This window comes from Xiphophorus couchianus, chromosome 14 (assembly GCF_001444195.1).
Source record: "Xiphophorus couchianus chromosome 14, X_couchianus-1.0, whole genome shotgun sequence".
NCBI classification, from domain to species: Eukaryota; Metazoa; Chordata; class Actinopteri; order Cyprinodontiformes; family Poeciliidae; genus Xiphophorus; species Xiphophorus couchianus.
The window spans coordinates 17619930-17636255 of NC_040241.1; the positions used below are offsets into that span (position 1 = coordinate 17619930).

Genomic DNA, 16326 nt, shown 5'->3' on the forward strand with positions numbered 1-16326 from the left:
TCTTTTAATTTTGTGACTCATATAGGTTTTTAGTTGACAAAAAAATAGGTAAATCAACTGTAAATAATCTGAAGTAGTTTTTGGGACAGTCCTCAGTTATGAGGATGAGCCATGATCTTGTGTTGCAGCATTTTTCAGTTCATTACCTCTGAAATGCTGCTGCATTGTGAATGGATTAACGATGTAATTCTCAGCAGTGACGTTGTAAAAACTGATAAAACATCGCCTACACTGCAAAAACACAAACACTTACCAAGTATATTTAGTCTAGTTTCTTGTGCAAATATCCTACTACACTTGAAATAAGGCAAAACTAACTTACAAGTAACTGTCAGCAAGCTGCGGGGGATTGCTTTAAGTCAACGATGTCTTAATACTGATGAAAAAGTTCTAGTTATAAGTGAAATAATTTTAACTTATAATATGGGAAACATGTCTTGTTCCACTGGCAGATTATTTCAGTCCTAACTGGTACGTTTCCATCAGTATTAGGGAATTATTTACCTGTTACATGCTGAAAGGTTACTTGTAAGTTAGTTTCTCTTATTTGAAGTGCACTAATATATTTGTGCTATAAACTGGACCAAAACACTTGTTAAGATTTAGTTTTTGCAGTGTAATTCTCCTCCAACATCGCTGTTTGTCGGGTTAATGCGTCGTAGTTTCTGACTGAACTCCAGCTCTGAGCAGCAGGAGAGTGGGAACCAAACTTGGAAAGTGTGACAGCCTCTGAGCCGTTTGGATGTTTGTAAAGATGATTTATGTTTGTCTACCTGTCTGCTGGACTTCCTCTCTAGCTGCGTCAGTCTGCTTCATGCTGCTGCCGCTCTGATGTGAATCCTGCCTTCCTCTCATCTTTTTTTCTGAATGCTTATCTGTCTTCTTCCTCTCTCTTTCTTTTGTTTTGCCTCCTCTCTCGCCCGCCGATTCCTCCCCCTATCTGTGTGTGGGAGGAGCTATAAATACCTCTGTTACCAACAACATGAATACAAGCCTCTCTCTCTCCTGCTCTTCTTCTTCTTCCCCCACCTCTGACTCACTCCTCGCTCACTCATCCTCTTCTACAAGCATCCCTCTTCTCTCACCTTGGACTCATCCTCATCTTCCTCCTTCTCTTCTCTCCTCACAATTCAATTTAAAGGTCAGTTTTTTGATCACTGAATCATCGCCTGTAAGGGCGGTTGTGATTTGTATTTGAAAACAGGCTCATGTATTTTTAAAAGATGTCTTAAGCCTCTTAAATTATTTTAAACTACCAAGCAATGTGTGCCTAATAACCAATCTCAATGCTCGTAAATAGTTTTTTGTTTGTTTTCAATTTGTTTGGTATAACAGCTTTGATGTGATTGAGGTATTGACCTCAGTAAATATACTTACTAATTGTAGTTATTCATTTTAACATGGTCAATTAAAGGAAAATTAACAAATATTATAAAAAAGATGTATTTTTTTTACTTTTGCAGCTTGAATAAATCTATCGACATACTTGTACATTTATATTTACAGCTCAATAAGTGTCCTGGTTAACATCGTTTCTGGCTCACATGCAATTTAAATTTATACTACCCAGCATCAAAGTAAAAGCAAGCGGACAACATTTTTATTAGAGCTAAATTGTTTTCTTTTTTTACAGTTTTATTGAGTAGTCATAAATTGCAGCTAAGCTTTCTGCTGTAGAGACAAGACCAAACAGTCTAACGTTGGAGAATGGAAGAGTCAAACTAACAGGTTCAGATTTAATGGACCTTACCAAGCTCCGCCCACAACCGACCCACGTGACCGCAAGTCTCACAAGCAAAGCCTCGCAGCGCCATGTTTCTATGTAAACATGACTGGATTAGTGCATCATTTCTACCGGATTTTCACAATATATCATCTACTTCAATGGACAGAGGAACTAACAAGTTCATGTCATCATCTGGGAGGAGGTTACTGGTTTCTCAGTCACAAGCTGGTTGCAAACCTGAGGCCAGCAGGTGTCAGTCAGTTATGGTAGATCTGAACTTTGGTTTGATGACGTCAATATGAGAAGCTACAGACTGATGGGAGGAACCAAAGAGCTCTGTAAAGGTAAAGGCAAATCTTCTGAAGTTGGGATATAATTAATTTAATTTCACTTAATTACCGCGGTAGAAGCCATTTGTTTGTTAAAATTTTATGAAATATATTTGTTGTATTTGATGTTTGTTGTGAATGACGTAAACTCACAAACGAACGAGGTAATTAGTCCAACGTTTAGAAACTACAGCGGCTGTAATGCGCCACAGCAAAGGTAAACAAAGGTAAAATAACTCGAACAGGTGATCAACTCAAAACCACTCCTACCTTTTTACTCTCTCTCTCTCTTTGTAGTTTAAGCACACCTGTTACCGTGGCAACCGCCTGCGTTAAAAACATAACATTCAGTCCGTTACATATCAAGTTTCCAGGCTTGATATTTATTTCTGGATTATTAATCAGCGCTTCCCTGAACACAGCTATGGTTGATTGACTAGCTGTACTTGGAGCTAGAGAGGCTAACACGAGTAACAGTTTAGTCCAAAGCCTTTTCTGCTAAAATAAAATCTTTAGTGTATGTCAGATACAGACACGTTGCATATTGACCTGTTTAGCTAATGTAAGACTGTGTAGCAGACAGGCGTCAAGGTGTAGATGTTGTATCAGTTCTGCCATTATGCTGTACTTAGCTAACGGGAAGCTAACGGTGTGTTTGTGAGACGGCCACGCACGTGACCACGTAGAATGGGCATCAGCCAATGAAAAGCGGCCCCTGTGGTAAGGTCCATATAGTGCAACACTGACAGTGTATTGATTCTGAGTTGCAACATTTTTGTATTGCTTTACTTTTATTTTAGATCCTTAGTCCATCTGGAATTATGTCATATATTTCTACATAAATGATCATCTGATTTAAACATTACAATGGTTTAAAAAGGCTCAGAAATTATTTATTGCATGGTTCTCAATGTTGTGGTAACAGATCCAGTATCTGTCATTCTTGAAGCACTCTTGGAAACGTAAGGGACGCATGAAAATCCGTGAATTTAATTACAAAGGATTTATCAAGAAAAATGCAAAAACAACAACAAAAAATTAAGATCCAAAGTCTTTTATTACTATATCTTTTTCTTCTTTCAGACAAAACATGGAAGACATTGTCAAAAACTGTATTGATCTGTTCTTCTGCAATCTTTCTGCTACTCAACAGGAAGTAGGCCATTCAAAATAAAAGAAAAACTGAATTCCACAATAAAGTTAACCTACAGTGATATTAACCTCACTTTCTGAGAATGACAAAAATTAAAGGCAAAAAGCATTGAGCAAAATATAGAATCTAAATATGACTTATTTTTCACTCAAACGTTTTTGACATTAGTGTTTTTTTGTGGTGTAGAAATTAGTTTTAAAACTAATTGTTAGTTTCAGCTTCCTTATAACATTTACTGCAGGTAAAATATCAACTTATTTTAACAACAGCTTACTTAAAAAATCTCAAACTACACCTTTAACTAATTACCATGTTTCCGCAAATGACTCAAATTATTTTCAGATTGTAGTGGAGTTTTAGTTTGTGTTTTTTTTTGTTTTGTTTTGTTTTTTTTGGTCTTTGCTCAGATGTAGGGCCGTTCTTTTCAGAAATGCTAAAAATCTCAAACCCAACATTTAGCTGTTAGTGTTTTTCAGAAAGGTCAAAGGTAGAAAACAAGCCAGACAGCAACACCATGATCCTATTATTCCCTCATCTTCCTCCCTCTCTTTATTCATCTACATCTAAATGGTTTGTCTGTGTGAGGAAATGCGACTTGTTTATCAGTTTGGCTTCATCTCGGTCTTGCTCATTTTGTTTCCTTAGAGACAATTTTAAGATGTTACACAACCACATGACTCACAACATTTTGTTGTGGATGTTCCTCACTTCCTGTCCCTATCTAAATTAATTTCTCAGTAAAATATCAGAAGATAATCAGCTAAAGACCAGCTGCCACAGTGGCTGAAACTAAAACATCCACAGCTCAATCATGAACACAAACATCTGGTTGTTGATGATGCGTTTTCTTGTTTTAGGGCATGTTTGGGTGTTTCTGCTCATACGAACCTGCCCAGGATTTCCAGCAGCTCCGCTACTCCGTTGAAGTGCTCAGTTTCATAAATGAACCTAAATATCAAAAAAAGGGAGAAACTGTCACACAAAAAATAATGAGGAGGATGAATAATTAACTTAATTTAAGCTTCATTGATTAATTTAGTGTCATTAACCCTTCAAGACCCAGTTTCTTTTATTCTACCATATCTGTATTTTAAACCAAAAAATGTACAAATGTTGAATTTTGATCTGTTTTTTTTGACACAAACATATTGTTTAGTTTTTTAAATTTTATTTAGTAGGAAATTTGCAAACAAATTCCTCCCGCAGTGTCACAAAATACCACAATTTAGAAAACTTTGGTTGAGCAAAATCTCTGTGAATATGACTCAGTGTGTCAGATTAACACAAAGGAAAGTTTAAAAAAAAAAGTCTTTATAAATGTTTCGGTTGATCATTAAAAGGTCTAGAACATGACATTTTTATGCAACACTTGTGCAAAATGCTAAATATTTTTATGTTATATTTAATAAACGTTCATAAAACCTTTCAAAAAACCACAGAAGAAGTTGAACTGTTTTGTTTTTCTTTCGTGTTTCTCTATGTCTGGGTTTGCAGGGTTATAACATTTCAGAATCAGTTAACGGGTGTAATTATTACATACTTTAGGAAGATTTTTTTTTCCTGGTCACAATGATTTAATTCTCAGGAGAAAACGAAGGTTTCATGCAGAACATCCTGCTGATTAGTCAGCAGTTTCAACGGTTTTCTTTTTAATAAAACACGGGACCGACTGCAGCCTTTGTTTTTCTATTCTTAGAAACATCCAAACTAAAAGTAGCCTCCAAGTTTTTCCTTTCTGTAATAACTCTGCATTATTTAGCTGACAGTATTTAGTGTTTTTTCAGAACATTAGCCTGTTTATTATAAGGAAACTGCTGTCATTTATTATAAAATAATAATTTTTAACGTAAATTGAGGCTTAATTTTTATTTTTTTAAATCCAGGTCGTACCTGAGGAAGATGTTGTTGATCTGTTTGCGGATGTACGCTCGGAGGCCCAGTAATTTTCCATAGACGCGGTGCAGGATGGTCTTCAGGTACTCCCTCTCTCTGGGGTCCTCGCTGTCGAACAGCTCCAGGAGCTGCAAACACACGTAACGTAATTACAGCCACTAAATGTGCAGCACTGCAACTTCACTGACTGCAATAATTCTACAAACGCCCCGCACTTATCTCTAGCGACACTTCCTAAAGTATGCAGCGACACTGCAGGAATATTATTGCTTTTTGCTGCACTGTGAGATTTCAACGACAAACAACAAGACTTAAAATACTACCATTTAGAAATATTTAGGATATTTTAAAGTATTTATTTATGCTAAAGAATTTACAACCCTTAAAGTTTTTAAAACTTTGTCACATTAGACACATTGAACTGTTGTGTATTTAATTGAGATTTCATGACAAAACAATGAAAAGTAGTGAGAAGTTTTTAAGTAGAAAGAATTAGCTTCTGCTAAATACCATACTGGTGTAGCACTTTAGGACTAGTTTCCACTAATATACTGTGTTAGTGTAGCACTTTTGTATTAGCTTCTGCTAATATACTGCATTGATATAGTACTTTAGCACTAGTTTCTGCTAAAATATTGTGTTAGTGCAGCACTTTACCATTAGCTTCTGTTAAATACTGTATTTGTGCAACGTTTTAGCACTAGCTTCTGCTAATATACTATGATAGTGTAGCTCTTTAGCATTAGCTTCTGCTAAATACTGTATTGGTGTAGCGTTTTAGCACTAACTTTTGCTCATATGTTGTGTTAGTGTAGAGCATTAGCTTCAGCTAATATACCGTGTTGGTTTAGTGCTTCGGCATTAAGCAGAGCTAATGTTTAGATTAGTGCTTTAGGGTTAGCGTAGCTGACCTTTTAGCTATTGGTGTCCACAACTGGCTTAATGGTTCATAAAACATCATTAGCATGATCTGCAAAATCCCAGTAAAACACTTTGAAGTTTGTGGTTGTAACATGATGCCAGGGATGCAAATACTTTGGCTAGGCACTGAAACAGGATCCTGTGAATCTGGATTAGACGAGGATGGGAGGGGATTACCTGCAGGACAAACTTCTGGTCGATGTAGCGTTTAGCCATGGATGGCTGGAAGTCTGGACTCTCCAGGAATCTCAGGAAAAACTCGTACACCAGCTGGAGAAGAAGGAATATGAATGAGCTTCTCATAATCTAGAAATCATTTGACATTTATAGTTATTTATATTAATCCATGACAGAGAGTCCAGTCTTCAGAATCATTTTCTCATAAGAAGTTAACAGATTATGAAAGACAAAATATGACAAAATATATGGAACATCCTAAAATTCTCTAATTTATTTCTAAGTATATAAAGAGATGGTTTCTCATCTGAAATATAATCCTATGTTTTAAATTATGGCTGATTAAAGTCAACCTTACTTCAGCTCTAGAGGATCCATTTCTCAGGCAATTAATCAATTTGACATAAAGTGCATTTGATGTCAGGGATCGTTTCCTTTATGAACGACAAACAACATCTAGCACGTATGTTTTGATGCTCTGCTGCTAATTTTACTTTGTGACACTAAAATCTGTGGATATAAACTGAAAAAAGTCAGGATATTTTGCAGATGAACTTTGTTTTTAGGACTAAGGTATATATAAAATTCCTGCAGCAGCGAGAACATGGCGTACCTGCAGATGTGGCCATGAGGCTTCGAGAGTCGGCTCATCTTCCTCAGGGTCAAACTCTGGATTCTCGCTGGGAGGAAGCGTGCGGAAGATGTTTACTGAGATCTGGAAAAAAGAAAACATGGGAGGGAAGCAGAAATGAGGAAATCTGACTTTCATAGCATTTAGCATTTTAGGAGAATTTGACAGAGAAATCTAAAACATTTGGTTGTGGTTTAAAGACTTGATGTAGTCTGTGTCAAAATTAAGCATCCTGATTAGATAAATAAATATTTTATACATGATATGTCTCTGTGTTGCCCTGCGACAGACTAGCGACCTATCCAGGGTGTACCCCGCCTCGCGCCCGGAACGTAGCTGGAGATAGGCACCGGCAACCCTCCCGACCCCATTAGGGACAAAGGGTGAACAGAAAATGGATGGATGGATGTAGCAGGGGGGCTGCACAGTGGCGCTGTTGGTGGCACTGTTGCCTTGCAGCAAGAAGGTCCTGAGTTCGATTCCCGGGCCGGGATCTTTCTGCATGTTCTCCCTGTGCATGCGTGAGTTCAAAGTCCAAAACATGACTGTTAGGTTAATTGGTCTCTCTAAATTCTGCCTAGGTGTGAGTGTGTGTGCTTGGTTGTTTGTCCTGTCTGTCTCTGTGCTGGCGACCTGTCCAGGGTGAACCCGCCTCTCGCCTGGAACGTTAGCTGCAGATAGACACCAGCACCTCCCGACTCCACTAGGAACATGCTTTTAGAAAATGGATGGATGGATGGATGATATGTTGCAAATATATACAGTATATCATAATATCAGTGTGTGCAGTATACATGCACGTTTTTAAAAATGTGCCTGAATCTTTTTTAAAGCTGCATTTCTGACATACAGGGCAGTAGGTGACATCCTGGACTGCAGTGTCTTTGTTAATATGATTATTTTTGGACATCTTATTCTAACCAACAATAATAAAATAGAACATGTTATTGCCATTAGACATCAGGTTTGTTGATGTGCATCATGGTCAAACATTCCTACAATGATCTTATCTTTCAAAATGCAATGTTTTAGTTTGTTCTGATCCATTTCGACTAATCTACAGTGTTTTTACTTTGAAAACAGACGTTTCTCCAAACAGGCACACCCACTCCTGCAGCTCTCCTGGATTTTCATCACTTATTAATATTTTGGTCTGTTGCTCCAAACAGTTGAGTGATATTTGTGAAGACTTTTAGCCAGAAACGATCGTTTCTCCTCGCCGATGCCTTTCGTTATCGTCCGGAAAAAATGCAGCTTTGAGCTGAGATGTTCAACTTCACCTCAGAAAAATGTAAATGTCGCCTGTTTATCTTTAGGCAAAACATTTATTTATTACATTTTTATATGTTAAAAAATAAATATTGAATATTAATTAAATAAACATTAAGATTAAGTCATTAAACTAAAAACGGCCTAGGTTGCAAAGGAGGAAAACGTTGACATTTTTTCTCTAATAACTAGTTTATCACGTGAATTTGATTATTAGGACCAGATTTCTTCACGGTAAGAAGCAAATGTTTTCATATTGTTCCCTAATTTGGAGAAATACAGAGTTCAAACCGTATTAGTTTAGTTTTAACAATGATTTTATGCAAATCAATGTATTTATTCCCTGGATAATTACAGGAATACATTGATTTAATTAAATCATTGAAGAAAAATGCTCCATATTTTATCTTTGGTGTCACTCTGGACCGAACAGATGGGCTGAATGGGCAGCAGTGCACACGCTCTGTCAGACGAAGAAGCTGTTGCATTGCAGGTAAGAATAAAAATCTATCTTCAGCCCCGTTTTCAGTTTCCAAGCAACTCCAGCCGGTGTTGGTCATCTCTAATGCTGATACCAGCCTGTGTTCAAGGAAAAACTGATAAGTCATTCAAAGACTGTTCACTAAGTCATCATTAATTCACCAGCCAGCTTAAACTGCTCATCCAAAGGCACTATTTAGATCTCTGGTTTAAAAAGAGACTGTTTTTTTATCGCATTATTTTCTCTCTTTGTGGTTTTCTGGGTTTTTAACTGCTGAATAAGGTAATATTCTGGAGATTGCTTCCACCACCATGCATGATGTGATCTCTAATCTGATTGTTTTTTTCTTTTAAAGTTTCATATAATCTGTTTTCTATTAACCCTGAGGCTTCATTAGTTCATGCAGAGGAGGAGGTTTGACTCTAATATCTTCTAAACAGTAGAAGCATATTTTTAGGTTACTCTATGTTTTGTTGCACTGCACCAAATTTTAAGGTGCTGCCCATCCCTGCAACTTTTGCAAAAGAGCAATTTCTTTTTTCATGTTGCTATTATTGAGACTTTTTTTAAGCAGAAAGCAGCACATTGGATCGTTCCTCCACTTTCCTTCCACCCCATTTTCACACCTCTGGGCAGAGCTGCTGGATGCCATAAGCAGCTATATATGTGCTGCAGGCTTTTCCTGCTCCTCTGGGATCTCTGCTGTCCACTCTCTGCAGCACGCTCCACTTTATCTCTCCCTTCCATCCCTCTTCTTGTCATCATGTGTGCAGACTTTTGCTTCCCTCTTTGTTAGCTCCTGCTCTTCTCTCCATTCTTACTCTTTATCAGTTCATCCAGATGCTCTCTTTTTTTTTTTTGCCATGCAGGTTAGATTAGCGCGTGGAGGTCTTTTTAAATTTGTTCTCGATCCACTTTGGACCTATTTCCACATCAGCTGGACCGTTTAATATTCTGGCACCGCTGCAAATTGTAGTTTTGGGAATGTTGGCATTCATTAATTGAACTGAAATTTGGGAATTTCTTCTTAAAGCTGCAGTAACTTTTATAAATAAACATTTCTTTACATATTTGTTGACTGCCTAGGTTGCAAAGGAGGAAAACGTTGACATTTTTTCTGGACTGGACTGGACTGGACATGACTGTCACCATGTCATGACAGAAAAAAATGAGTTCCTCTGCATTCTCCCAGTGCAAACTAGAAACAGCTAATCAAAGCCAGGAGGCGGGTCTTAGTGCTGTCAATCACTCTCTGTGGCTGCGATGAGATTGATCTTTTGACAGGTTATCTCACAACATACCGACACGACATGGGGACACTTTTAGAAAATACGTAAAAATATATATATATATATATATATATACAGTATATACTTTTTAAAAAATTACATATTGGAGCTGTAAATAGTTAAATAAAAATCTGCAATATTTTTATTCAATTAATCAATTAATTGCCAGAATAACCAATAGAATAATCAATTGCTAAAATAATCGTTAGTTGAGTTACGCATCTATAGTATAATTTTTAAAAACATAAATATGTGGTGCTGCTTATGCTTTACAAGCTTTAGAGAATGTTAACTTTGTGTGCAAGAAAATGTCTCTTCCTTAAACGGATAAGTGGAAAAAATTTCCTCCAAGACACAAAGGCAGGATGTTATCCTGAATTATGTCTCTCTTGATTATCTGACATGTCGGCTGCATGATAAAGATGGTTTAGTTAAAACGTTGGACTGAATATTTCCATAAACCTTACAAGAGCCTTTGTATTGTAATATTATCAGTTATTACAGTTTTGTCCTATTCAATACTGATACTAAAAGTACTGTTTTGTTTTCTATTTATGGATAAGGACGGGCGGGGACAAGTTTAGAGGAACACTGAATTAAAAATTACAGCTCTGGGAATAAATTAAGAGACCACTTAGAATGACCAGTTTCTGATTTTTCTTTTTATAGGTATATGTTTGAGTAAAATGAACATTGTTCTTTTTTTATTCTACGAACTACTGACATGTCTCTGAGATTCCATGTGAAAATGTAATATTTATTTTCAAAACATTTGTTTTGAGAAATGGCTAAAATAACAAAAAGATGCTGTGCTTTAAGACCTCAAATAATGAAAAGAAAACAAGTTTATACTCATTTAGAAACAACAATACTAGTGTTTTAACTCAGGAAGAGTTCAGGAATCAATATTTGGTGGAAAAGCCAGGAGGTTTTCTATGATGTTCAGTTCAGTGGGCTCTTAATTTTTTTTTCCAGAGCTCTGTGAAGCATCCAAACAACAATGAAAATGATTTTCATCACTGTAACTAAAGTCAAGAAACGAAACCAGTTACAGTTACAATGATTATTTTATTACGGTTATCTTACCATCGTTATTATCATTAGTTTTCTCTTTCTCTGTTTTTTACATTTGTTTATTGGTATATAACACAGATTAAGAAGAATTTATAGGTGCACATTGGCAAGGAGTTGGTAAATATTCTAATGCTCTACGTCCAGTTGTCATGATAATTATTATTATGATCCGTAGAGTTTATTGTCTTGTTATGAGTTAGTTTGTAGCCATTTTGTCTATGTAATATAATATATTTATTGGCTCTTTAGCCCCAGTATATTGAACAGGCACATGACTTTTATAACATGGTTTTATTTAAAAAATTTTGATAATTATTGAGTCAGTAAAATTGAGATAAAGGGTGGGATTAAATAAGTTTTCACTTCTTTCTGCTCCTTTTCAAAGATAAAATTAGTGGTAAACAAATAATGTTGTTCTTGGATATGTATGCACATGTTTTCTCTGTCCTACTGATCGCTTGTTTTCTTGTTTTTAAAAACCTGTTCAAAATAAATACATTAAAAAAAATGGAGCTAATAACACCTGCGCATAATTATGTTTATGACCCAAATGTTAAAGTTTTGCTTTGTCTGTGTAGTCAAAACACAAAAGGGTTGAAAAGTTTAATAAATATATATTTTTAAAAAACTACAAAATTTATCCCAACTCATTCAATCACTCCAACCTTTGACCTTCCTGCTATTCTTACCATCTTTATGGCCTCTGGGTAGAGAGGCTCGATGAGGACTCCTCTACTAGTGGCCACGCTCTCCACCAGCTCATTAAGCGCCGCACGTTTGATCTCCTTTCCCTTCAGGTCGGCCACGCAGTCCAGGAAGTCAAACAGCACGCAGCACTGCTGCAGCTTCTTGCAGAACAGGTCGTGTAGCTCTGCCACCGGGGCGTCTGGGAGAACCATGGGTGGGAGGAAACACAGAGAGAGGAAAACGTTAAAAGCCAGAAAAGGTTATGAAAGTCGGCTAAATCCATTCCCAAAAGGAGCGCTGTGTGTTTGAAAATAAACTGTCTGACAAAGTGGGAGCGTGAGAAAAAGAGCTCCAGCACACGAGTTGCACAGGTTTCTACTTCTCTCTCTCAGGTGATGAGGGAAGGAGAGTGAGAAAGTTACTCTACAAACACAGACAGGGGATGGGATTCGTGCACAAACACGGTGAGTCCCAACATCTGTCACAAACATTCAAAACACCTGGTTCGTTGCACTGAACCAACCTGCTGGCTGCAGACACAATAAAACCATCAAAAACTCAGATTTTCACACAGACAGTGGAAACTCAGGGATTACATATCACACACAGTGAAATCTGAGTTGATTCCAGGAGCCTGGGAGTGTGAAAGTTATCAGCTCAGCTTGTTAGGCATCACACAAAACCAAATAACTGCACACGGAGTTACAGGCAATATTACAGGACATGACAACAACAAATAAGACTCATTTGCTCTTTATCAACTGCACAACTATGACTGCATTTACTCTGTTCGATTGGGAACGAAAGCTGAAACGTTTGTTACATTTATAATGGTGGTGCGTTTTGTTTTCATTCAGCACTGTGTCAAGCGATCCCAACCCTGTGGGGAACCTGTTCCCCTCCTCGCCTGTGGTGGCGCTGCACCAAGAACCACTGAAGGGAACGACATGGAAATCTCTGAAGAACACACTGAGCACAGTTTCCTTCTTCATAAAATGTAAACAGAAATGGAGTAGCATCAGATTTTAACGGTTGGAGGATTTCTCTTGTCTTTGACAAAACGACCACGAGCCAAGTCATGAAAAGTTGTAATTATTTTATGCTTCAGTCATTATGAACCAACTTCAGCTCTGAACAAATGGGGTTTTAGCTTTGATTTAAAAGAACGCAGTGTTTCAGCGTTTCTGCAGTTTTCTGGGCGTTTGTCCAGGAAACAAATGTCTGGGCAAACTAAACTGAACAAACTAAATTCAAACATTTAGTTTAGCTAAATGTTTCGCTCAGAATTCAGCAAACAAACTTCCCAACTAAATATTTAATCTGCAAGTGAAATATTTATCTAGTGAATTAAATATTTAGTTTGGAACTATGTGACATTTATAAGTGTATGAGCAACGTGGCAAAAATATGACTTTGAAAAATTAATCTTGTTTTTTCTCAACAGACTGTTAATATTTATACAGTGTAACTTTACAAACGGCACCTCATAGTTAGCATTTCTGCAAGGCCAAACTAATGCTAACGTCACCATGCTAACATGCAGACAGCAACTACGGAAACCTGATGATTGTGAAGATAATAAGTTTAGAATAGAATAGAATAGAATTCAACTTTATTGTCATTGCACTGTCACAAGTATTTAGTAGTTTGCTGGTTGGGCCTGAAGCTTGTTTGGTTCTGCCTCGGGCTGCATTTCAGATTTATATCTTAATCCAGATTTGGGTTGCAGGAGAAAATAGGAATCTAAATAATGACTTGTTGACACAAAGATGATAATATTTTAGCTAAATCGTTTTACCCCAATATGAAGCAGTAAAGCAGCTACTAAAAACACAAAAGATAAAGGAAGTCCTTCTCCACAGACAGACACAGGAGGATGTATGACATTTCATACCGTCTGAGGAAATACAACCATTAAAGACACTGGTTTTAACAGGGAACATCCATCCATCCATCCATTTTCTGTGCACCCTTGTCCCTAATGGGGTCGGGAGGGTTGCTGGTTCCTATCTCCAGCTACGTTCCGGGCGAGAGGCGGGGTTCACCCTGGACAGGTCGCCAGTCTGTCGCAGGGCTTAACAGGGAACAGTAAATCCTAAATAGATTATTTTCCTCTTTTTGGAACAAAACTAAACAGTTCATTAGCCGCTTACTGGGCCAACTGAGCATTGGAAGAGAGAAGAGCCGAGGTTTTTACCCGCAGACAGAATCACAGGAGGAGAGGATTAAATTTAACCCGTCTTAACCTGCAGGTGTAGAGGGGGCCTGGAGCCCCTCCACTCCCAGACCCTCTCATCTCCTCTGGGCTCACCTGGCCATCTGTTCCCTTTGCTATGGAGTCAAACAGGAAAAAAACTAAAAGTGTGAGGAGTTAGGAAATCAGTCACAGCAACGGGAATAAATGATCACTAGAAAAACTAAATCCACCCTTACTACTCCTGGATTTAGGAGGGAAATTAGTAGATAATTAAAAATATTGTATGTTTTTAATTGAATATACTTCTATTATAAGTGCAGCATTTGTAGTTCTCTGGATCTAAAGGATGTAAAGAACAACACAAAGAGATTTTGTTTTGTTTTGTTTTTTTCCAAAATCAGTAATCGGTTTTAAAAACACATCTACAGAAATTTCCAGAAATGTTTTTAATCCACAGACACACAAAGGCCAGTAAGTGGCGCTAAACATGGAGTCCAGGAGATGATGCACATAAATCCTCCACACAACGTTAGCAGTAAATACAACAAGAGAGCAAAAATGGAGAACAGAGAGCGAGAGAGTTTATGGCTGAAATGATTAATCGTGATGATTATTGAAATAATTGTCAACTAATATAGTAAGTGGAGTATACAGACTCAAGAGAAGGTTATTTACTAAAGAGAAGCGATTAACCCAAAACTGTACAGAATATCTACACATTTTTCATTTAAGATAAAAAAATCCTTTTATTTAATAAGTTTTAGGCAGAACTTCACAAGTGTTTTAGTTTTAGCTTCACCTGGTTCAAATTCTGCCAAAATCTTTATTAATAAGGAACTTTTGCTGTCAAAGTATTAATTAGTTAAAAAAAAAAAATCAACAGATCGGTCCTACAGTGTATTGATGTTAAGAGAAGCAGAAAAGGCTGAACTTTTTACATGTTGATTTTGGAAGCATTATTTTAGCTGCATCCTTTACTACAAAGGATCAAATGTACACTAAAGAAATGCTGTTATTGCATTTCATGGAATACAACATTTAAATATTAATTCAATTATTTTATATGTATTTTTTTTCATATACTTCTAGAATTGCATAAAAAAGACTTCAAGCTACAGTAACTTTTTAAAAAATATTTATTTTACATATTTGGTGAAACTGCCACCATGTCATGACAGTTTGTTATGCTCCTCTGTCTTCTCCCAGTGCTAACTAGAAACAACCAATCAGAGCCAGGAGGCGGGTCCTAGCGCTGTCAATCACCCTCTGTGTGGCTGCGCAGGAGGTGGAGGAGATAGATCCTTTAACGGATTATCTGTCTCATAACATACCGTCGCAACCTGGGGACAGTTTTAACAAATATGTAAAATAAATATATATACTTTTAAAAAAGTTACTTAAGTGGTTATATGAAAAATCTGCAAAATGAGCCAATATTTTTATCCAGTTAATTGATAAATTGTCAGAATAATCGATTACAAAAATAATCACTATTTGAGTTACGGATCTATAAGAAAAAACATCAATATGCTGTTTAGCATGGTGGTGGCAGGGTGGTGATCTGGGCTTGTTCTGCAGTAATTCTCACTGAATCAAACATTAATCGACTCTGCAGGGAGTCCATCTTAAGCCCAAACTGGGTCATGAGGATAACGACCCGGAACCCTGCAACAAAAAGAATCAATGTGTTGTCACGGCCTAGTCAAAGTCCAGACATTAACTTGATTGAAATGCTGTGATGGGAGCTGTAAGGCAGAAGATAAATAAATATCTGCAAATGTAAATGAACTGAAGCGTTGAAGGAAAAAGTGACCAAAACAGCTGCAAACATTTCCAAGCTGAAGTCAGAATCTGATCTTTGATCATCACTGTTTGACTTCAGTCACTTAAAGGTTCATTTATCTAACGATTTAAAGTCCAGATATTAGGTCTCTTTTATCTCTCGGTTGTCGACATGGATTTTTTTTGTTTGCCACTCGGTGAGTCGCTGAGAAGTTCCAGTTTGTTCCTGAACTGCAGCCAATTTTGAGTGACTGGACACAAAGACTGGCAGCAAAGTTCCCACTGTTTCCCAACAAACTTACTTATTTCACCACCGACACGTCTTTACGTTCGATTGAGAACTTCACGCTCCACTTCTCTGTTTTTGTTTTAATCTTTCTTCTTCCTTTGTCTTTTCTGCTTTTTCTCCCCAGACTGTGAAGGTGAAATGTAGGCCTCACTAAATGTGGAGTAAACGATCGTATGAAAGAAGAAAAGAAAATAAAGAACTGAAAACTGCATTTGCATTGAGAGGTAAGAGAACAAATGTGGGTAAGAAGGTGAAGGACAAGAAGGTGAAAAAGCCTAAAAAACTGAGGAGAAAATAGAAAAATGAGTCTCTGTTTTTTAACAACTTAATGTTTAACGACCAAGCCTCATGTTTTATCACAATGCAAATGTAGTTGTTACTCCAGTAACTGCACAACTAGGCACTCACTGTCAGTTTTACAACGGTTC

At 37.1% G+C, this 16326-nt stretch overlaps 1 protein-coding gene and 1 long non-coding RNA gene across 3 annotated transcripts in view; one reads left to right on the top strand and one right to left on the bottom strand.

The window, feature by feature from the left end:
- Positions 1–16326, top strand: part of LOC114157468 (uncharacterized) — a 34580-nt gene that overhangs the window by 17808 nt on the left and 446 nt on the right. Inside the window, exon 2 of the long non-coding RNA XR_003598160.1 lies at positions 16023–16122. This is a non-coding gene — a long non-coding RNA (uncharacterized LOC114157468). The remainder of the gene's footprint in view (positions 1–16022; positions 16123–16326) is intronic.
- The window catches only part of ppp2r5b (protein phosphatase 2, regulatory subunit B', beta), a 50762-nt gene that overhangs the window by 14527 nt on the left and 19909 nt on the right, over positions 1–16326 (bottom strand). For both annotated transcript variants that reach the window (XM_028038468.1, XM_028038467.1), the window contains 5 exons: positions 11633–11829; positions 6813–6914; positions 6200–6292; positions 5099–5229; positions 4097–4156 (listed from right to left, as the gene is read on the bottom strand). In XM_028038468.1, coding sequence (XP_027894269.1) covers positions 4097–4156; positions 5099–5229; positions 6200–6292; positions 6813–6914; positions 11633–11829 — 583 coding nt within the window. The remainder of the gene's footprint in view (positions 1–4096; positions 4157–5098; positions 5230–6199; positions 6293–6812; positions 6915–11632; positions 11830–16326) is intronic.